A 24,741-nucleotide genomic window follows, 5' to 3' on the forward strand; every position below is an offset into this window, starting at 1 on the left:
TGATTAAAATAGATTTTCCAGATGGGATAATGGAGCTCTATATATAACAGACTGTTTAGTTGGGGTAATAGAGCTCTACATACATTGTTGAATGATTGGTGGTTGATTTTTGCCACCTCAGCGCAGAAAGGGGTATTGCAGTGAAACTTTATATAAACTTCATTGTAAAATATAAATTTTGAAAAGATGTACTGGATGCTTGGAAGATGTTTACTGACAAAGAAATTAAATGAATTAACCAGACTGGGAATATTTTCTTTCCAGTCAAATCTGCATGACTTGCATCATCTACAGATCTGCATTTTTTTGAGACTGGTTAAAAAAAGGGTTTTCTTCATGTAATTGATGTTGTAGGTAGGAATAGTACTATGCTAAACTTTACCTGGTCTTTTAAAGCATTTCTTCTAAAGAATGCTTTACAGCTTTCACAAGTTACAGCATTGAAATTATAACCCAAGGCTTTGTCACCACAGACCCGACAGCTTTTGTCATCTTTTGCTCTTCTGCCCCGTCCTTTACCAGGGGAAGTTTCTGATTTGACACTTCCGGGTGATGGGTAATCTCCGGCATTAGAATTATCTTCGGAAGTGTCGTCATGTCCACAACTTAAATGTGGTTTTATATCTGGTGGTGAATTCAGAGAATCGCCATTGTCAGACATCATCTACAAATAAAACAATTTGCATGATTAATAAAGCTGATCATTATATATAACATGTAACATGTAAAACCTACATATATATAGAACAATTGCTGCAAAGTCTTATTAGCTTTTCAATCATTTTGGGCAGTGAGTCCTAAAACATTTGTATGGAGAGTTGTCTCATCGGCACTTATAACACATGTAACAGATCTTCTTTAAAATATATCTATATATGATGAAATAATATAAAAACTGTCATGATCAAATCAGAACTTTTTCAATGTTATAAAACAGAAGTTTGACATATTGTAAACTGGAAAATTTTCACTCTATAATTCACAATTTACCTAATACCTGCCATTTTGAATTAGGAGATAACTGTACTGTATTTTAAGCTCCGGCGGCATCAATTGGGGATTTGATGGTCGCAAATTAAGTTTACTGGCGACGCGTTAGCGGAGACAGTAAACGGGTATTTGCAACCATCAAATCCCAAATTGATGCCGGCGCAGCTTAAAATACAATATTGTTATCTCCATTCTAATGAAACTGACAGAAAACAACGTTAAAACATGTATTTAAAATCTGTCATATGCTGTCTGTGCTTGCGCGTACGTCCCATAGCATCAATTGTCAATTGATGCCATGTAAGAAAGTGACGTTATCCATTCAAAATGAACATTACAAACGTTGTTGCATTAGAATTCACAATTGATGGGGGTTATCTGCATAGATTTTGATAAAGAATTTTGTAACAGTACAAGAATAGTCTAATAAATAGTGAATTAGAAGTTGTGAGAATAAACATGATAAAGCTAAATTAATCACAATCTTTTGATCATATTAATCTTTATATTAGAACAATGTGCATGTGATATAAATAGATAATCATTTAAAAATTATTGTCAGGTGTAATTTACCTTATCGTAAGGAGTTTTGTTTATATAACAATATCAATTATTTCTGCTTGCTTGAGATGTCTTTCATTTAATTCAACTGTTATGAATGAAAGGCTTTGATTTTTAAACACTGCATTTATTTAGAAATAAAGTTTTATTTGTAATTTGACATATATGTGGTGTGTAAAACAGTTGTTACAGATTGGTTTCATGATTTGAACTGGTTTCCTTTGAAATATGTGCAGAAGTTTAATTTTCCCATTTCAACTGTCATCAGACTGTCATCAAATGATTAGCAATAAAAAACTGCAACAAAAATTTCCATGTTTACAGTAGTGACAAGAAAACCTTCTCTACAAATTCCATATTGTCTACATTTTTACATGTATCATAATAATCCAAAAATGTTCTAAAGCAAAATGTTATAACATGAATAAGTAAAATTGAGAATGGAAATGGGGAGTGTGTCAAAGAGACAACAACCCGACCAAATAAAAAAAAACAACAGCAGAAGGTCACCAACAGGTCTTCAATGTAGCGAGAAATTCCCGCACCCGGAGGCATCCTTAAGCTGGCCCCTTAACAAATATATACTAGTTCAGTGATGAGGTCCATTTCAAAGGGACATACATTTAATTATCTAGAATTAAACTTGACAAGTGATATCCAATGAATGCATAGGCCTTTTGCATTAAACTGTAAGGAAAGGTTATTTTTTTCTCAAGTCTTTGCAATGCCTAAATGTTAAAAGCAGTCATTCTACAATTAATCTTAATCTGTGCTGATGAACTATCTTGTGATCATGATTATAGAATAAAGTTTTTTGGGCTATCAACATGTTCAATCTGGTAAAAATTCCCTAAAAAGGAAAAAAAATAACCCTTTCAAGTAAATGATGATGCTGGTCATGTGCATTTATTTGCAGATCTATACCATATGATGACTGTTGTAATAAAATAGCTTCCATCCAAATTTCATGAATGTTTGACAAGATTACTAGTATTGATGTCTAAAGAACACACTGTCACTGATTCTAAATGTTGATGACACCGATAAGAGAATATACTATTGCTATGTCTGTTTTCTGCAACTATATTAAACTGTTACAGGCTTGAATATAAAATGTCAGTCTGATAACATTTAGACATTAGTCTCTCATTTGAAATGTTATCTCCCATCAAGGGTTTGTTCACCTGTTGTGTAGGCAGGCTTGAACTAATACATGATATCCCTCCACAACACCTCATCCAATAACAATTAGTTGTTACCAATAGGTGGAATAGGATACCAGTTACAGAATACCAGTCCAGTACCTACGAATGAAGTCCCTAAATAAATCTACCATCTTTTACATGGGATATTGTACAATGATGAAAATTATGTAAAAATGCTTAAATTAGTACAATATATGCTAAACCTAACTAATTAACTTCTGCAAAATTCTAAATTTCAAGTGATTCTGAAATGTAAAGGGGAGATAATTGTCTGAGTAAATGGTCCTTTTTTTTTTTTTATAACCAGGAAGTAAATAAAATCACCCAATATTACTCAAAACAGTTTTGCTTTCTTAAATGCCGGTCATGACCCTCCAAGAAACCATGGAGGGGGCTACCTACATTTATATCATGCCTATTGGGAGAAATTTTGCTGTCTAAAAACGAGAAAAAATAATCTGCTTGTCAATTTGCAGTGTTCTCCCAAGGCAGTTACAGCTCTGAGGTATTCAGTGCTATCACATTTAAGAGTGTGGCTATTTGGCGGACCGCAGCACTATCCAATCAAAATATCAGCACTATTATTTTTCAAATTTCTGGTGTTTAGCTGTACACATTTGATTACATGATCAACTGGTTGATTTGTCGGGGATTGATTATTCACCTTTCAAAGTCTAAAATGGGAGGGATCCCTTAAATGAAAGAACAAAATGGTGGCATCACTGGTCATTGGCACTGAAATTGGAAAATTTGTTGGATAAACTGATACATTTTGAATCCCTCAGTGTTAAGTTTTCTTAGAATCTATTACATTTGCATAATATGCATGGAATTGGAAATAAAGAGCAAATATAGTTTAAAATATCTGAGGATAGCTACACTGTGTTGGGCAAACATGGACATTTAAAAGTGGCAGTTTTTATAAATTTTGGTCCTCTAAATGGCATAATATTATAAGGGAAATTGTACCCACTTACATGTAACATCAAGTTAAAGTTATATGAAACCAGTGAGTGGTGTTTATATAATAAAATATATCGTATAATCATCATTTTTTTTCTCTGTCTGTTATGATTTAACAAATATGGTTGCTCATTAAATGCTGTGTTTTGAAGCCGAAGTTTACCGATTGTCACCTTATAGTAAACAAATAACAAAAAGCATGGGTATTGAGTATGTGTTTAACATGTACATGATGTACAATCAGATAATTATAAGTAAACTTCTTCTAAATGTGGACAAATTAATGAACTTTCCTCAGAAAAAAGTATATATATAATTTGCATAATGCAAACTATCTATTAAGTAATTATAAAAAAACATAATTTGAGGTTTCTTATGACTTTAAATATCAATGCATGATAATCTCAAAAACTCTGGTAAACTCCCCCTTTTTTTGGATGATCAATGCATATGAATGGGGACATGTGGTTTGGCCCCCCCTTTCTCTTTTGTCCTGGGTTGGGAACCCCTCTTTTTAAAATTGCTAGATCCGCCCCTGATGTATCATGTATGTGCTGAAGAACAGCAATGAATTCATTGTTCATTAACTTGTTTTTAAGGTGGTATGGCAGTCAGGGGTACTACTTGTACAAGTGTATTTTATTTACTTGAAGAAGTAAAAAAAAATATACACATATAAGTAGTGTTTTCAACGATTAACGTTTTCAAACGACCGAAAACCGAATACCAAAAACGCTAACCGGTTAACCAGACTTTTTTCAATTTCGATAGATTTGATAAAAAATTGTGTTGAAAATCAAATCATTAAATAGTTATGTTTTATTTAAAAATTGTCGTCATGGTAATTAGTTTGACAGATCAATTGCCCAGTATATTGATTGCTATTGTTAATCATAAAAACATAAAATTAAGTTCGGGGCAGGATCTTTAAGAAACATAATTAGTAAACATGTTTTTTTAACAATAACTTTAAATCAGTAATTAATGATATTTAATTTTACTAATTACTTCATTATTTCGTTTTCGATCTAATATTGTGTAAACCTACATTTAAATGTGCAACCTCTGTATTGCAAGGGTTAGTCTTACTTTAAATTCAAAAATTGTGAAATGCAAACCAATGTGAATGTACTCAATGTATACGTGAAAGTACGAGTAACATGCTTAATGAAAAAAGCAAACAGGTCGTACAGCATGTACAAAGACCTATAGTTGTTAATTTCTGTGTCATTTTGGTCTCTTGGGAAGAATTGTCTCAATGGCAATCATACCACATATTCTTTTTTATAGTTAATCATTTCAAATTGAAACACATCCCATTATTTTCGGAGACCACAAGAGAAAAGGAAAGAATAATAGGTTTCAGACATATGACATATTCATTTCTACGAGATTCAAGATTTTTTTTGATTTTTAATCTGAAGTTGTTATAAACGCTATAGTTGATACGGTGTATTTGAATATTAAAAGTCAAACTTCGCCAGGAATCCCCACAGACAAGCCTTATAAGTTATAATGCTAAAGGAAAAACTTCAATTCTAAAAGCGTATTTATGACTTGAATGAAAGGTTGTCAAATTGACACTTATACCACATCTTATATCTATGTGTAGGGTTCTATTAATAAGGCTTTCAAACACCAACTTAAATTACCGGTTAACCGGTTAATCGGTCGAACGATTATCCGAGTAACCGCTTAGGCAAAAGTGTACGATTTGACAACACTACATATAAGTAAATTTTTAGGATATTTATACAAGTGAATTTTATTTACTTGTATAGGTAAAAAAAAAATGGCTGAGTTATGTCCCTTCTGCATTCAGATTTTTTTACTTGTATAGGTAAAAAAATCATCATTTCTTCTTTTCTTGAATTCTGAAGATTTCTTTGCTCTTAAGAATTTTAAATTGTGTACCCTTTGCAGATGTCTTTACTATCATTCAAGTGTAATTTCATGGACAATTAAAGTCCCATTTGTCTGTTATCTTCTTAACACTGCTCATTTACAAGCCCCAAAGGAGCAATTTTTGATTGCCTTGCACAAATATACAAGATCTTTGCTCAATCAGTTTCTTTGATGAAATAATGAGATGAAACATTGAACTTTAATGAAAAACTTTGAGCAAACCTGGGAAAAATCATGATTTTACATCTCAAAACTTGAGGATTTTTGTGGGATTGTAAGAAAAATTTACTTGTAGAAGTAAATTTTCAAAAAATTAAGGGGAGATTATTCAAACATTATTTATTTACTTATATGTGTATATTTTTTTTCACTTCTTCAAGTAAATAAAATACACTTGTACAAGTAGTACCCCTGACTGTACATGCTGTATGGGAGTCTAAAATAAAAACCAGATGCTCCGCAGGGCGTAGCTTTATACGACCGCAGAGGTTGAACCCTGAACGGTTGGGGCAAGTATGGACATAACATTCAAGCTGGATTCAGCTCTAAATTTGGATTGTGATTAAATAGTTGACACAGCATAGGTTTCTGACACAGAATGAATGTGTTCTAATGAAATTAAAATTTTTATTTTCTCTTAGAGCAATTCACTATGCTGTTGAATATTATTCCTCTCAAAAAAATGTTTGAAGAAATTTTCTTTTTATTTATGAAATTTCAAATGAGAAAATTGAACCCATTTTTTTTAATCACATCCCCCTTTCCCTTATTCCAAAACTAATCTCAATTAAAATTTCTAATGGAGTTTGCAACAATTACTACTCATTTAAATACATCATAAAATATTAAGATGTAAAAAAACTGCTTGTTATCACTGAATGGTAAAGATTATTTTAATTTATCAGTTGGTAGTAAAAAGTGAATATACATTGTATATTGTATATATAACAAAGATTTAAGTTGATTCTGGACAAAGAAAGATAACTCCAAATAAAAAAAATTCTTACAATTAGATATTTCTTGCTTACTATTCTGGACAAAGAAAGATAACTCTAATTAAAAACAAAATTGCTATTTCACAATATTTTGCAATAAGATATTTCTTGCCATTGCGCAATACTGTGCAATTGAAAAGACTTGCTATTGCACAAAACTTAATATAATAATTTTAGATCCTGATTTGGACCAACTTGAAAACTGGGCCCATAATCAAAAATCTAAGTACATGTTTGGATTCAGCATATCAAAGAACCCCAAGATTTCAATTTTTGTTAAAATCAAACTAAGTTTAATTTTGGACCCTTTGGACTTTAATGTAGACCAATTTGAAAACAAGACCAAAAATGAGGAATCTACATACACAGTTAGATTTGGTATATCAAAGAACCCCATTTATTCAATTTTTGATGAAATCAAACAAAGTTTAATTTTGGACCCCGATTTGGACCAACTTGAAAACTGGGCCGATAATCAAGAATCTAAGTACATTTTTAGATTCAGCATATCAAAGAACCCAACCAATTAATTTTTTGTCAAAATCAAACAAAGTTTAATTTTGGACCTTTTGGACCTTAATGTAGACCAATTTGAAAACGGGACCAAAAGTTAAAAATCTACATACACAGTTAGATTCGGCATATCAAAGAACCCTTATTATTCAATTTTGATGAAATCAAACAAAGTTTAATTTTGGACCTTTTCGGCCCCTTATTCCTAAACTGTTGGGACCAAAACTCCCAAAATCATTACCAACCTTCCTTTTATGGTCATAAACCTTGTGTTTAAATTTCATAGATTTCTATTTACTTATACTAAAGTTATGGTGCGAAAACCAAGAAAATGTTTATTTGGGTCCCTTTGTGGCCCCTTATTCCTAAACTGTTGGGACCTTAACTCCCAAAATCAATACCAACCTTCCTTTTGTGGTCATAAACATTGTGTTTAAATTTCATTATTTTCTATTTACTTACACTAAAGTTATTGTGCGAAAACCAAGAATAATGCTTATTTGGGCCCTTTTTTGGCCTCTAATTCCTACACTGTTGAAACCAAAACTCCCAAAATCAATCTCAACCTTTCTTTTGTGGTCATAAACCTTGTGTCAAAATTTCATAGATTTCTATTAACTTAAACTAAAGTTATAGTGCGAAAACCAAGAAAATGCTTATTTGGGCCCTTTTTGGCCCCTAATTCCTAAAATGTTGGGACCAAAACTCCCAAAATCAATAACAACCTTCCTTTTGTGGTCATAAACCTTGTGATAAAATTTTATAGATTTATATTCCCTTTTACCAAAGTTAGAGTGCGAAAACTAAAAGTATTCGGACGACGACGACAACGACGACGACGCCAACGTGATAGCAATATACAATGAAATTTTTTTCAAAATTTGCGGTCGTATAATGATAGAATTTGTTCATACTTTGCAAAAAAATGTAGTATCTATTGATCTATGTTGAAAAATATAATAACAAGAGGCTGTCACAACGACAGCAAACCGGATTTATTAGCATTTATTTGTGTCCTTGCATATCACAAGAACCATTACTGATGATTGGTGAAAGTGAAAATCGTCAATATCAAATTTGACCTCTATTTTGTCATCAGTATCAACATATTAAAATTTGAAAAGCTCAGATTGAATGGTTCGTGAGTAAATGCAACAACGTGAATGGAAACACCATTTTACGATCTTTCTAGAACCATAACTCCTGAACGGTAAAAGTCAAAATCATCATTACTGAACTTGACCTCTATTTTGTCATCAGTAACAACATATTAAAATTTGAAAAGCTTTGATTGAATGGTTCATTACACTGATGAGAAAATGCACGGACACAACTGGAAACACCATTTTTCAATTTTTTTAAGAACCATAACTCCTGAAGGGTAAAAGTCAAAATCATCATTATTGAAGTTGACCTCCATTTAGTCATCAGTAACAACATATTTAAATTTGGGAAGCTTTGGTAAAACATTTCATGCCTAAATGCACAGACACGACTGGAAACGCCATTTTAAGATCTTTCAAGAACCATAACTATTGAACAATAAAAGTCAAAATCATCATTATTGAACTTGACCTCTATTTTGTCATCAGTAACAACATATTAAAATTTGAAAAGCTTTGGTTGAATGGTTCATGAGAAAATGCACGGACACGACTGGAAACACCATTTTTCAATTTTCGAGAACCATAACTCCTGAACGGTAAAAGTCAAAATGGTCATTATTAAACTTGACCTCCATTTTGTCACCAGTAACAACATATAAAAATTTGGGAAGCTTTGGTAGAATAGTTCATGCGTAAATGCACAGACACGACTAGAAACACCATTTTTCAATCTTTCAAGAACCATAACTCCTGACGGGTAAAAGTCAAAATCGCCATTATTGAACTTGACCTTCATTTAGTTGTCAGTAACGACATATTAAAATTTGAAAAGCTTTGGTTGAACGGTTCATGAGTTAATGCACGGACAACATTTGATTGCCCCCCGCCCGAAGCCCTCCGAGCATCCCCAAATCAATAACTGACATTTTTGTCACAAAAATCAGGTTAAAAATGATAGGTCACCGCGCATTTTCTCAAGCTACAGGACGTGACAAAATGACACATTTTGTATGGATTATACAGAAAAAACACCATTTTGTAATTAGAAACTAAATAAAATAATAGAAATGTTAAATACTTAAAAGGAAAAGATAGCTTCAAGACAATGCTTTGAGAATATCAAAAGAAAAGATGGGGTACTGTACGTTTTTTCCAGCTAAAATACAAAAAAGGAAAATTCCATGTAGAATTCTTCAAAAAATGCACTGTTTTAGAGTAACCTCCCCTTAAAATGTCAATTCAAATTTTCTTTAAAACAACCAAAAATAATCAATATTGGCAAAAATATTAAATATTTATAAGTTATATTTTCATAAATTGGTTCATTGAAATGAAAATTCACATTAAATATCTGCATTCCTGCATCAAATTTTGCTAACTTGATAGAAAATCTGGAACTTTGGTTCTCTGTTTTTTACAATCCAAGATGGAGGAAGACACCCATACCACCTTTAGCAAGTTTCTGTAAGAATTTTGTGTAGAATAAATACAAGAAATCAACAGGCCCTAGGATAATGTGCCTACTATTGCATGTACATGCACAGTAGCCCTTTTCACAAATCGAAGCGCTGTAAGCACTGTAGGCAGTCAACCAAAATACAAAGGCAAACATAATTATAAAAACTGTGGCAATGTTGCTTCAATTTTTTTTAAATTTTTAACGATTTAAAAGAACAAACATTAAACATTGTACATTTATGTTTTTTGAATGAATTAATCATTATAAGGCAAATAATTCATATTTTATCAAGGTTTTCAATAGCAATGTATATATCAAGTATATTTTTTTTCGTGGTCATGAGTCTTGAGTCAGCAGTGGTACGAATCGCAATGATTGCAGTTCCTCTAGTTGATGGTAATTGTTTGTATAAGTTGACTGTTAGTAGTTCAAGTTGACTTTAGTACAAGCATGTAAAAGTATGAATGGACTTGTTTCCCTGGAAAGACTGAAACTGAGTTTGTGTTCTATACAGTACAAAAGATATGAGACACAAATCAGACAAATGTTTACTACTACAGGGATCCATAGTAAATGTAAATGACTCCCACCTTCACCCCAGTGATGTCTAAGTTCGAATAAAATGACAGGTGTTAGGTCTAGCAAAGTGATATGCATATGACGCCTATGAGATTGACCTTGTATGTCATTCAATCATTTTGCAATGACAAACAGGAATGAATATGGTTTAGGAGTTGGTATCTCAATCTTTTACAAGTTCTCAAAACACACATAAGAGGGTGTGGGGTGACCCTAGGGACTACCCCTATTTTTCATTTGATTTGTTATATTGTGCCATACATGAATATATATGGTTTACGGGTGGGGATCTCGACTGTTTCAAAGTTCCCAAACAGGAGGGGTGAGGTGACCTCAGGGACTCTACCTGTATTTCACTTGATTGGTTATATTGTCCCATACATGAATAAATATGGATGAGGGGTGGGGATCTCTTCTGTTTCCAAGTTCTAAAGCAGGAGGTGGTGGGTGACCATAGGGACTTCACCTATATTTCGTTTGATTAGTAATATAGTCCCATACATGAATGTATATGGTTGAGAGGTGGGGATCTCATCTGTTTCAAAGTAATCAAACAGGAGGGGGTAGAGTGCCCCAAAGGACTCCATATACATATCATATGATTTGCTTACAATCAGGTATCATATAATCTAGTTGCACTATATGTGTAAAATAAGAAACTTCCAGCTATTTTAACTGACCCATTAAAATTGAGAGAAAAAAAAATACCCATTGAAATTGCAGTAATATGTTTACACTTTAAAAGCATCTAACTTGCTTTACCATCATTATTACTGATAAAGAAAATTTATACTGTCACCAGGACCATATATATTGTTAGTTATACTGTTCACAGCTGTCACGAAGACTCACATTGTATTGGATTTTGACATTAAAATTTGTCAAAAAGTAATTTTAAGTTTCAGTACAAAATATTTTCTGTTTTTTCATTCTTTTACATATATCTTTTGGTTTTCAATTCTAGTGTTTATATTTATTTACCTTGCAAGATGTGTTTTGTCATCTGCATGATTTTTTGAAAAGTTAATGGCCAAAACCCAGAATTACCCATATATGCTTTCGGATTCGATTTTGTAATTTTCTTCTCATGTCAGCCATTTTGTTTTCAATGTTGTTTTTGTCAGATACAATTTTACTCAAATCTACACATTATAATTTGTCGGCAATTTATAGTGAAAAAATGCCATTTTTTGCATTAAAATTTATTTAACTTATTTTACTCATACATGTCATAGGCGACCTATATTTTTTATTACTTTTTTCAAATAATCTGTACTTAAACTAAATCATTGTAAAATTTAAGTGATTTCTGTAATTCAATTCTTTTTTTATTTCGATATTACCTTTTTACTCCAATTACATGTATTAGATCAACAGAAAAAAAGTGCCTTAACAAAAATACATGCTTCTTTCAAAGGCAGATTGTGAGCTTTAATAAATGGACAGTAACCCCATATTTTTATTTACGTTTTCCATTAAGTATAGGATAAAGTTTAATTATAGAAAAAAAAATAACAAATCCTATATTTAAAGAAAAAATTGGTTTATACCTATGAGACCCCAAATTAATCGATATTGTATTTTATTTTATTTATAAGTAAAACTGTTATTAATCATATATAATGATCATGCAGATTTCTGTAAGTATTACAATTAACCATCATACATGTACAGTCATGTGACTTTTAATGACCTGGATATATGTTGTTATTGTACAGTTTAAACTTCACATGCAAAAAGTCCCCTGCAATATTTACAGAATAATTGTTTAGGCCGTTTTTATTTAATAAGTTGGTTTACGGACATCAGCCCAAAAAACTTAGGGTAGGAGGAGGGAAAAAAATTTAATTTAAACTTGATCTTTCCAGTTTATTTTTTTTACTTGGTTTACGGATATCAGCAGGGCTCACACTTCTTCAGAATTATAGGGAGAAGTAGTGAGATTTGAAAGAGAAGTGCTCATTCGCGTGGTGCCCTACAATGTTTGGATTTTACTATAGTATAAAGGGTCATATGTATATAATGTTCTTTTTATATTGTTCAATTCATATCTGAGTATACAATTAAAGTAACATTTCAAATTAAAAGTTTTACTTAGGTTCTTGTGAGAAACTTCCAACTAAATATTTAATATCTAGCACTAAAATTTTTTTTTCTTATTTTGAAAAATGTAAAGAAATTATGATATATATATCATTTACAATTTAATTCAAAACTATCTTAAGTATGAAATTCAGTGTTTCTCATAAAAAAAATATATAATTTATTAAGCTGGGCAATAATATATTGATATTAGCTAGTGTAATAGTCTCAGAGTTAAGCAACTTTAATAAAGTTTGAAACAAATTCAATCCATAAAAAAATATAAGGAATTATATACACCAATCAATTAGATGTAACTAAAAGTCTCTTAATGCATGTGAAATACACATGTACGTAATTTTCCCCTTTAAAGGGGCACTAGCTACGATATATATAAAAAAATAAAGTATGATTTTTTTTAGATCAATCATTAATCAAATTGGAATAATGAAATAATAATTTGCTTTTAGCAATCAATTTCCTTTAATTTTGTTGAAATAAGCGATTAAACATAATTTTTGACTGATTCGCTTGCAAGTGAAAACGTCATCATCATTCTAACCGGTATTCATATGAACTTCAAGTTAACCCCTAGCTAGAGATTGACAACGCATGCATTGTACGTGTACTGGTTATTTAAATAAAAAGAATGTCAACAATGAAAGTGAAACTACGGTAAATCATTTGATTACTAATTCGATGCACATAAAATCATTCTTATATGGTTAAAAACAATTAGAAACATCTATTTTTAATCTATAAAATAAAATCAAACAGACCTATAAAAATGCAATTGCACGTGTTGTTTTAATCTATTCGTATCTTTATTTTTGTTTACATCGCTTATATGGTCATCTGAGGTCAAATCGATAGTTAATTAGATGGCGTCTGGACTAAAATACACACGAAACGAACCTATATATTATCTACCCCATGCTCTGTAAACTGTTTATTTTAGACTTTTGATAGTTTGGATAAATGTTTTACATTGTTATAAACCAAATATGAGAATTTGAGTCAAATCGGTTACAATGAATTTGACAGCTAGTGCCCCTTTAAGGTCAATATATTCGTCTGTCAGCTGTTCCATCCGTGCGTCTGTAATAATTATTGAAAAAGTACAGATTTCGGTCTTAGCTGGTCCAGTTCAGATCCGTAGTTTAGAAATTGGCAAATGCCAGACGAATGCAAGAAAATTTACAAAAATAACGATGTTTGACAAGTTATTTGGAAAGGAACATGACGTTTTTAATGCAATAAATGGATTAAACATTTCCTAGAGGCAACTTTTATCACGTTTAAATGAAGTAACAAACTTATTTTGCCGCCGAAATTAAGGTTGATGTACGTTTTCCAGTAACAAGCACCGGAACTTGCAAAAATGTTCGAGGTGATAAAAAGTTGTATTTTTAATCAAATAAACTGCTACACACTGCAAATACAATGCTTCAGCCTCTTTTCTTAAGATAATGAACCGTTTATGTCTTAATTTCTTTAATTATCAATAAAAAAATGATGTTTCATCAACTTGGTAAAAATTGAAAATGTCCGATGACGGAAGCGACTGAAAGCGAGTATCGTCAAGAACAGGGCAACTTGTTTTCGCTTTTGGGTGTCAGGGAAAGCTAACCAGTCACGTTTCCAGTGCACTGGTTAACGATTTTTTAATGTAGTAATAGGAACCAGAATACGAAACGTTAACACAAAAAATCTGTTTAAAATTTTCTTAGTAAATCGATAAAAATGAGGTCGGCGGAAATAATTTTTAAGGACAAATGTGCGTTTATTTTTATTTGAATTAGCGAAAATTCGGGTCGGCCGATCCGTAAACCAACTTATTTAATAAAAACGGCCTTATTTATGATTCTTTTTGAAGGTAAAAATAGTATTAGTGAAAGGGTACACAAACAATGACAAATGTGATATCCAATAATAAAACGAAAATACTTAATTACAATTAATTTATTTGGAACATCTTAATTAACCACCACATGGTATTATTTGATATTGTTACCTAATATACATCTGTAGCAGTCGAATATGACATCACAAGGACACGGGCAGCAATGGGAAAGTGAAAGTAGAATTAGGTCAAAATATAAGGTAAACAAATTGTCCCCCAAGTCATTGTAAGTATAAATAAGGTATATATATTGTTCCCTATGTATAAGGTATATATATTGTCCCCTAAGCATAAGGTATATATTGTCCCCTAAGTATAAGGTATACATATTGTCTCCTAAGTCATGTAAGTATAACTATAAGGTATATATTATATATATATTGTCCCCTATGTATAAGGTACATGTATACATATTGTTACCTAAGTATAAGGTACATGTATACATATTGTTACCTAAGTATAAGGTATATATATTGTCCCCTAAGTATAATGTATATATATTGTTCCCTAAGTATAAGGTATATACAAATGTATATTGTTCCCTAAGTATAAGGTATATATATTGTCCCCTAAGTATAAGGTATACATATTATCCCCTAAGTATAATGTACATGATGTAAGGTATATATATTGTCCCCTTAGTCAGAGACATATATACACATGTGTGTATATATGTCGTGTATATATGTCTCTGCCTTAGTATAAGGCGTCTGATGAGAAGACTACTATTTTGTCATAATTCACAAACAATAAGTGCCTATAAAATCTTTGGGATAGGCATGTTGAGACATAAAAATAAGGTTGGATATAACTTACATTTTTAAAACAAAAGTAGATTTTTAATTTGGTTACATTACAATCATCTTATCATGACAGATTATATTAAAAACAAATGACTGTGACTTGACACCAGTTTACCCTTTGAAATTTATTAATAGATATAAAAAATGTACTGTTACTGTCCATGTATATGCGACTGTTTACAATACGATATCGTGATGTACTGAATAACCCACTTTTAAAATGGTCTTTTTTATAGAAAACATCATTACAATATAAAACTTTACCTGTTATAGGTTTAAGAAAACAAAAAATATACCCCAAATATCCTTGTTTCATTAATATTCGCGAGTGAACATACTAGATTTATCAAATCATTGCTACCACACACTGGACTGAAATAACCTTGACACAAATAAAACAACAACAGTGGTCTCCCTTATTTTTAACCGGATTTTCGTCATTAAAATAAAAGTATTATAAGTACTATAAGAAAGCTCCTCTAGACGACCTTGTTATGATATATATCTGGTCTTTCAACGTTTTTTTTCTTCAATGAACCCACGTGAATGAACCATACCTGTCTACCGTATGCATAATATTATATTAGATCAACACAACTTACGGAACATTATATATAAGCAAGGATTTGTATAGTTATCCTTGATATAAGTTATATAGCTATTTGTAAGAAAATATCACGAGGGTCACGGAATTATAAAAAGATATCCTTGCCATACAGTAGCCCTTTGTGGTTAAATAAAACCTATAACGTAAAGGTAGCTGAATTTCACCACGGAGTAACTACCCCCCCCCCCCTCCTTTTTTCACCTAAAAGTCACCCCTCTAAAATTTAAATAAAATATCAAAAATTGAAAAATAAATAAATTAAAACTAGGCGACAGTCAGTAGTATACCTCTGTTCGAAATTCATGAATCGAAAGAAAAAACTTCGTTGATTAAAAAGGTTAATACTAAAAATTTTGAATTTTGAAAATATTTCAGATATTAAAAAAAAATTGCGATTACAAAATTCCTTTTACATGTATCTGAAAATATTTCAGCACTTATTATTATTCAGAATTTTATAACATTATAACATGATACACTTTATACATTTTATCATGATAGAATTTTAACAGAAACAAGTCACATTGATTTCTATATAGATAGACTAAAGCAAAGCGAAACGAGTCTATACACTTGCTGTAATTAGGAAGATGAGCCCATAGTTCTAACACTTGCTGTTTTAGTTTGTTACCCCGATTTTGTGTTTTCCCATCGATTTACGAGTTTTGAACAGCGGTATACTACTGTTGCCTTTATTTATGATTGTAATATATTAATATGATACATACATTTTTTTTTCAACAAAATTAAATTGTTTGATGATCAACACAGAATCAGTATTAAAGATATAGATTCTGTCAACATTTTTGTTAACATTTATGACTGAGAGTTTTTTTTTTAATTTATAAATTATTATAGCTATATACACTAAATCTTAATTTCAGAGGTAAGTTAAGAAAACTATCTCTTTGTGTTATGTTACTAACATCCAGAATAAAACAATACCAGTCGAATGGATTTTATATTGCTAACAAAACTAGGAAAGAAAATGCTTATGAAAGATTCCGGGCCCACATGCATAAAATATTTTGGTGATTTATTATTCATTTTTCGTGATATTTATACTTCAGCGAGCAGCCTTGATATTTGGGTATTTCCCCCTTTGTAAAGACTTGTATATATATATACTTATGGCAAGATTGCAGTAACTTTGTGATAGTAGTCAATAAAAGTTTGAAAAACTTTTTTTCTTTTTTTCCCCATATATTATATATTGTTATTTAATATACATATGAATTGAAACACAATATATACATTTTTTGTAGTTTTGTACGTATGAATGAATGTCTACCAATAAAATAATAGTATGGGGATGATTGTAGGGGTATTGAAAAAATAGCTAACTACTGAAAACAAATATAAAATTAAAAAAACCAAGACAAACAGACGGGGATGAAAAAAAAACATACGTCACCATTCAAAACGACCGAAATAACGAGGAAATTCATACCATATAGTTAAAAAGACCAAGACATCCGTGAAAAAATGCAATATAATCAAAAACAGAAAATCAGGGATATAGTGTCAATACTAAAACCAATAAACGAATTGATATTAAGATCCGTTTTGTTATATCTTGTGATCAATTTTATTTGGCAATCGCCAATGGCTGTCAGCAGGGTTAACGAACATCAGTTGTGCGACCTGTTAGTCAAATGCGTTTTGTTTAAATATACTTTTTCACTTTTTTGGTCTTTTGGAAAATGTTGTTTGTGCTGTTTTTAGACCCTTCTACAACGATTTTTTTTACATGCACACGTATAAAATTTGCGCTTTTTATCCAACGCAATCATAGGTTTGAACGTAGTTTTCAATTTAGACTTGTATACATATATATATATCATGTACTGTAGTACTGACGATGAAAGGTAACACACGACCACCGAAGCTTATTATTGTGAAGCCCAGGTGGTCGTGTTGTATAGCTGGACGGCTGCAGTGCAGGCGATTTGGTGTCTCGATATTTCAGTACCATGGGTTCGAATCCCGTCGAGGGAAGAACAAACAATTTGCGAAAGCAAATTTCCAGATCTAACATTGTTGGGTTGATGTTTAGACGAGTTGTATATATATATATATATATATGACAGAAGGCAAAAGGTAAATCACAAAAATACTGAACTCCGAGGAAATTTCTAAACGGAGTTTTCCGCATCAAATGACAAAACCAAAAGCTCCAACACATCAAACGAATGGATAACAATTGTCATATTCCTAACTTGAAACAGACATTTTCTATGTAGGAAATAACCAGTGGATTAAACATGGTTTTAAAACTAGCAAATCCTCTCACTTAAATGATAGTCGATGTTTGAACAAAAAAACCAGACATAATAGGTATAAAAAAATCACAAATAGGGTTCAGCAGTCAACGTTGTTTCATAATCGTAATAACTATAAAAACAAACAAATATGTAAACAAAATAGCACAAAAAGGTATTACATAACCCGTTTCAAAGGTATTACATAACCTGTTTCACGATGTTTATAAAATACGAATATCAATTCCTACATAATTTAAGTTATAAATAGTTCCGCAAGACGCCGTGTTGATGGTTTGTAACCTGCACAAAATTTACACAGGCTTAGGGTATATAGAATAGAGATCCCCAAGTATGATATTTGACTGTTAATATTCATTTATACATCATGAAATTCCAAAATAGTGGGCCAGAAGCGCATATTTAAAGGTCATAAAGTTTGGCAACTTTAACCTTTATGCACCTTCCATCGAATTTTCCTCTCAAAAAGTATATGTAACAGTTTGCAGGATAACTTACTCTGTCGACGCATCCGCCGGGATTCATCCCGCGTTTAGCTACTTCTACTTTTTAATGACCGCCTTCAACACGTTGACGTTTACGTCACTTGTACTGTGCATTGCTTTGTTACGACATATTTACAGCGAAAATTGATTATGGACTTTCCGAATTGATTTTCCTCTAAGTTCAGTATTTCTGTGATATAAAACCTAAAAAATGATAATTGCAGATCATGTTTTTAAATTTATTAATTTTAAAACTATTTACACATGATGAAAGAAAAGACTAAGCAACACAATCCCCACCAAAAACCTGGGATGATTTCCGGTGCTCCGGAAGAGTAAGCAGATATATATGGTCCACGTCGTGTTGCTTATGTTATTACAAATCTGCTAAATAGTAGTAGTCACATTCGTGAAAAGGGAAAGGATATTGTAGTTACGACATAAGGAACATTTACTGAAATAAGGAAAGGGTTGAGACATCTGCTTTGAACGACTCTATACAGTAGTTTAGGCCAGTTAAGGTGTATAAATTAAAAATGATAGAATTTGTTCATACTTTGCAAAAAAACGTAGTTTTCATTGATATATGTTAAAACAAATAAAACAAATGATAGGTCACCGCGCATTTTCTCAAGCTACAGGTATATATAAAATGACACATTTTGTATGGATTATACAGTTAAAAAACATCATTATCAAACTGAAAAGTAAAATCACAAAAATACTGAACTCCGAGGTAAATTCAAAATAGAAAGTCCATAATGAAATTGAAAAAATGATAAAACACATCATAAAATAAAACACAAGAAAATAGCATGTAGAAAATGCTTTGAGAATGTCCAAAAAAAATGATAGGGTCACTTGCTTACTTACCGATAGGAAAAATCATATTGTGCAAAGTTGGATTGATTGACATGCTTTCAATAAACCTACTTTTGACCGAAATAAATGTGATAATTGAACTTGATTAATGAAAATGAATGTATAGAACAAAAACATATCAAGAGTTATGAGTAATGAGGACTTAACTTGATACACACATGTATGGACACCATTACGAATTAACATCTGGTTGACCGATATACGATGTGACAGTGTCACAACTGACTATAGCAACGAGCGCTTTTTTTGGTCTTATATCTGTGAAGATACCGATACACATTTTGTACCCGTCTGATTTGTAATATATTTGTTGATTTTGTTACGAAGTTTTGGAATGAGATGTTGTAAAATAATGAAATTACGTATATATGTTATTATAACAAGGAGTATTGGTAATTAATGTCAGTCAGACCTTAAAAAGGTAATGATTGACCATCGTTTAACCTATAACTGGGAAGAATTAAAAAAGAGGGGAACCAGAGACACATTCAAACTCGTAGTACCTTGTCTAAAATTTTCATGAAAATGTTCTATTTGATAAGTGTTTTTTTCATTCCAACAAACATTCTCTTATATTAATTTTTTATTTTGATTATTAGATGAGTTTCTCACTATAAAGCTGAAATGGAAACAAGAGCCAAAAAAAGTAAAAAAATAGCAAAAATACTGAACTCTAAGTAAAATTAAAAATAGAAAGTCTTTTATCAACTTCATTTTGAATCAAAAGATCAAACGATTGGAAAAGAAACAATTGTTATAATCCTGACTCGGTGCCGACAAAATGGTTGGTCTTAATGGGATCTAGCTATTGCATTATTAGGCTTAAACTGCTTGAATAAGACAATGCGATGTTAAAATAGTTTATACCAAAATAGGATGTTATCTAGAAATATATGTATACCTAAGTATTCTGTATAATAAATAAACGTATGACGTCTTGTTTTGTTTATTATGAACACGGCCTGGTCAAAGGTTAAAATAAAAAATAAAAAAAACAATTGTCTAATTTTGTATTTGTTTTGTCTTAGATTGTTTAAATTTTGATGACTTTGCTTGAATACGAAATAATTCAACTTTATTTTACTTTATCAAACAAACCCAATATGAAAATTACAAAAGTTTATTTTTTAACATATAAAAGCCAATAAGCAATTCAACCGATAGTACAAAGTGGCTTTTTTAAAATCATTGATGACGGTAATGAAATCTAGGCCCAAGAACACATAAGTCAAATCACTATACATTTACATGAACATTATTACAATTTTGTTCACATTACTTTGCGACTGTTGTACATCTGTCCGTCGTAAACATGTGTTTTTTTTTAATTTCGTGTCGAATTTACCTTACTTATCCATGAACTTCCCCAAGGTAAGAAAGTTCAAAACTATATCTGATATCGATATTATTATTGATTGTTTATTTGTAAAAGAAAAAATCACAAAATGGTGGATTTTTAATGGTCATTCAAGGGGCACATATAAAAAAAAATCAAATATATAATTTTGTTTGCTCAATCATTAATGGTTCAATTTTGTCATTATAAGCTAAAACATTGAGTATGAATTATTAACTTGTAAGTGAATATTTCGACCTCATTGCATACGTATTCATGTGAACTTCAATTTAACCCCTTAGCTTGAGATTTAAAAGAATGTCAACATTGAAAGTGAAACAAAGGTAAATCACTTGTTTGATTGATTCGATACACAAAACATCTTTCTATATTTATGTTTACAATGCTTTAATGGTCATCAGATGACTTTAGAGGTCAACTCGATAATTAAGTAGATGGCGCCTTTACCAACAATACACACGAAACGAAGCCACGTATTTTCATGCCAGTGGCTTGTTAATTTTTTATTTTAGACTTTTAATAGTTTGAATAAATGTTTTACATTGTTATAAATCAAATATGAGAATTAAAATCGATGAACATGAGTTTGACAGCTAGTACCCCTTTAAGTTGCTGCAATACATTTTGTGATTTTTATTTGCGTTTAAGTTAGCAGAAACACTAGGCAATGCTATGTAGACATCCATGTGAGCGATAAAAGCTACACCACAAAGTACTTTGTCTATTAATAACATGTATACAAAACGGAAAACATTTCTTTGTCTGAATGTTTCAAATTGTAATGTTCAACCCACCAATGTTTTTAAACAAATGTCAGGAATATGACAATTGCTATCGTTATAGTTGGTTTCTGTGAGTATTGCATTGTCGTTTTTGTCTATTTGTGTATTTCTCTGTCCTGTATGTTCTTCCATTTATTTGAATTGTAGGCCTGTCATGTAATGTTGTCATTAAAGTGTTATAGTTAACATTGCAATAAAAGCGGGAGGTTCGGCTATTCACAAAACTTTTTGGAATTTTGGATCCTCAATGCTCTTCAACTTTGTACTTGTTTGGCTTTATAAATATTTTTTTATATGAGCGTCACTGATGAGTCTTATGTAGACGAAACGCGCGTCTGGCGTACTAAATTATAATCTTGGTACCTTTGATAACTATCAACGCACCATTTTTTTTACAATGTCCTGCCTCAAGTCAGAAAAATGACCATTGTTATAGTATAGTTCGTTTCTATGTGTTTTACTTTTTAGTTTTGTGTTTCTATTGTGTCCTAGGTTTCCTCTTATATTTGATGGGTTTCCCTCAGTTGTAGTTTGTAACCCGGATTTGTTTTTTTCTCAATTGATTTATGAATTTCGAACAGCGATATACTACTGTTGCCTTTATTAAACAAAGTAAACATGAGTTACGAAAAAAAAACTGTTATCACAGACATATGTCTCGCTTTTTTTGTAATTTTGATAATGTAAATGTTGAAATTAGAATAGCAATACGTTAACATGTAAGTTTTACAGATATTCAAAGCCAATGAACCGTGACTGGAGGTACATTGCTAAGCAAGCTCCATGGTAATGAGACTTGTCAATGATTATACAACTGCATACCAAATATCATTGACCTACCACTAGTGGTAAACAGACCTTACCACAAACTCATACATGAAATCTAAGCACAAGTTTCTTTTTTTTAAAGCAAAAATTTCAGAGTCAATTGACCATGACTGAGAGGACGGGGCCTTATAATCTCCATGGATATTAGATATGCCAATCTTAATACTAACACAACTTCATACCAAATATCTTTGACTTACCACTAGTGGTTCCCCATAAACTAGATCTAATCACAAACTCAGACATTTTTGACGACGTCATAGTCGTCGTCGACGACGCTGGAAACAACATATTTATGTCTAGATTTTTTACTTCGTCAAGTGAGACAAGCTTAGACTCTAATCGAACCAGAAACATCTTCCCCTTTTCGTATATTTTTTGTATTTACATCAAGTCATTAATCAAATTTATTCGTTTAGTGTATGTTCACTTGATTTTGTTATTATGTCTTATGATTAAGTTAAGCCATTTCAATTAATAATCCTAGTGCCTTCGAAAACTATTTTGTGATGTTACATTATTGTTTCAAGTTAGGGTGAAGGTTGTCACCAACTTAAACGTGAAAACCCACTGCATTAGAACCTGATGCTCAGTGGTTGTCGTTTCTAGAAGTATGTCAAAAGAGATTCTCGTTTTCTCATTTTAATATAGAGTAGACCGTTAGTTAACCTGTTTAAATGGTTCTACACTATTCAAATTTTGGGCCCTTTATATTCGATGTTAGCCAATGCTCCGTGTCGATCCGTACTTTGACTTATATTGATTTACTTTTACAAATTGTTTCTTGGATTGAAAGTTGTCTCATTAGCACTCATACCACATCTTCTTATATCTATTATTTGTCTCCGTTCGAACATATAATTAGAATACACTTGCGATCATACATTTCTTTAGATGTATTTTATTCAGTAGTTTTATTTTGATGGAATATTTGTCATTTTGCATTTTGTAGAAAATAGTTTTGAGATCAGTTTTTCTGTTGTTCGCTTATTTTAAATTTACCAATCATTCACTTGGTCCGAGACCACGATTATTTCGTAGTGCATTTCTTTTAGAACATAAATGAAAATAAAAAAAATCTTTCGATCAACATGGCGGTCTGGACTGTAAAATTTAGTTTTTTACTTATATCCGAGTCTATCGATCAACATGGCGGTCATGCCTGTAACATTTAGTTTGTTTACTTATATCCGAGTCAAGTAAACAAACTATATCAAAATTATAGAAAACTTCATCGCATCTAACTCCAAATATGGACAATTTTATGTTTAGGGCGTTTTGAAATCTTTTGACAGCCTCCGAAGTGCTAAATATTCAACCTTTTTCAGCTGAACCAAATCACTACTTTCCTTTAAAATTGTGGACCCAATTTTTTTTACAATGTAGTTTTACCCCCCTACTTGCAATATAAACAGGAAGAATTAAATTTGGAAGGGGCATGAAACACATTGGCAAGTAACCCACTGTCAACACTAGGGACTATATTTGTGAACAACGAAAATCAAGGGACGACAATTGTGGTCTTGGACCACTTTCCCAATTCTATAAATAAAGTCATCACAGATACCAAGATAGAAATCAATCTTTTCCACAAAGATTCTAAGAGTGTCTTGTTCGCACACTTGACGTTCTAGTCAATCAATCAACATGACCACCGTACATTCAAATGAAACATAAGGGTACAATGCAAGTAATTATCTAGTATCTTGAAAACTTTTATGGCTGGAGAAAATGAAAAATGATTTGATCCTCGTAGGGCTATTGTCCATTCTTTAATAATTTATTTGCAAAATATTCAATAAACAATAACAAAGAAACTATCAAATGACTGATCACAATGAGAATCTTAGATTCATTGACCTTGTAGACGATATTTGAGTCACGTTTTGGTTTTGGCATATTATCTTAAAAGTGATAATTAATAAGAAGCTGTACATATTTTCATCCATACAAGATGTGTAAAAACTTTAGATCACTGGAACTACTGGAAGACGTCATTGCTGTTTTATGATAACAGTTTTCCTAATTGTTATGTGTTTTGTCGGTTTAATATTACAATAATAGAAACCGTAATTGTAAATAAAGGCGGCAGTTGTATACCGGTGCGAAAAAGTAATAAATCGATTGAAATATCACAAATCCGGGTTACAAACTTAAACAGCGGGAAACACATAAACTATAAGAGTAAAACAAATGGAACAACATGAACACTGAAAGGCAACAAAAACAGACGCCAGCATACATAGAACCTAACTATTTGATAACAACTACCATATTCCTGACTTGGAACAGGGCATTTTAAGAAAATATGGTGGATTGAACCTGGTTTAAAGGCTAACCAAACCTACCGTGTGATGACAATGTTAGAAAGTATCGCTAAAACATACCAACAACTAGAAACAAGATCCATCGAAATGACAGAAGGACTGAAACCATTATATGACTCTTGTAGAA

At 31.4% G+C, this 24,741-nt stretch overlaps 1 protein-coding gene across 4 annotated transcripts in view; it reads right to left on the bottom strand.

The window, feature by feature from the left end:
• LOC134715188 (nuclear hormone receptor HR96-like) overlaps window positions 1-24,741 on the bottom strand; it is a 45,624-nt gene that overhangs the window by 17,560 nt on the left and 3,323 nt on the right. Inside the window, exons 1-2 of one of the 4 annotated variants that reach the window (XM_063577208.1) lie at window positions 15,403-15,455; window positions 383-664 (exon numbers count right to left, since the gene is read on the bottom strand). In XM_063577208.1, coding sequence (XP_063433278.1) covers window positions 383-664 — 282 coding nt within the window. In that variant the 5' untranslated portion in view covers window positions 15,403-15,455. Of the gene's footprint in view, window positions 1-382; window positions 665-15,328; window positions 15,456-24,741 lie in introns of those variants that run through there. The other 3 variants (XM_063577206.1, XM_063577207.1, XM_063577205.1) reach the window with 3 other exon arrangements.

Source organism: Mytilus trossulus, chromosome 4 (assembly GCF_036588685.1).
Source record: "Mytilus trossulus isolate FHL-02 chromosome 4, PNRI_Mtr1.1.1.hap1, whole genome shotgun sequence".
NCBI lineage: Eukaryota > Metazoa > Mollusca > Bivalvia > Mytilida > Mytilidae > Mytilus > Mytilus trossulus.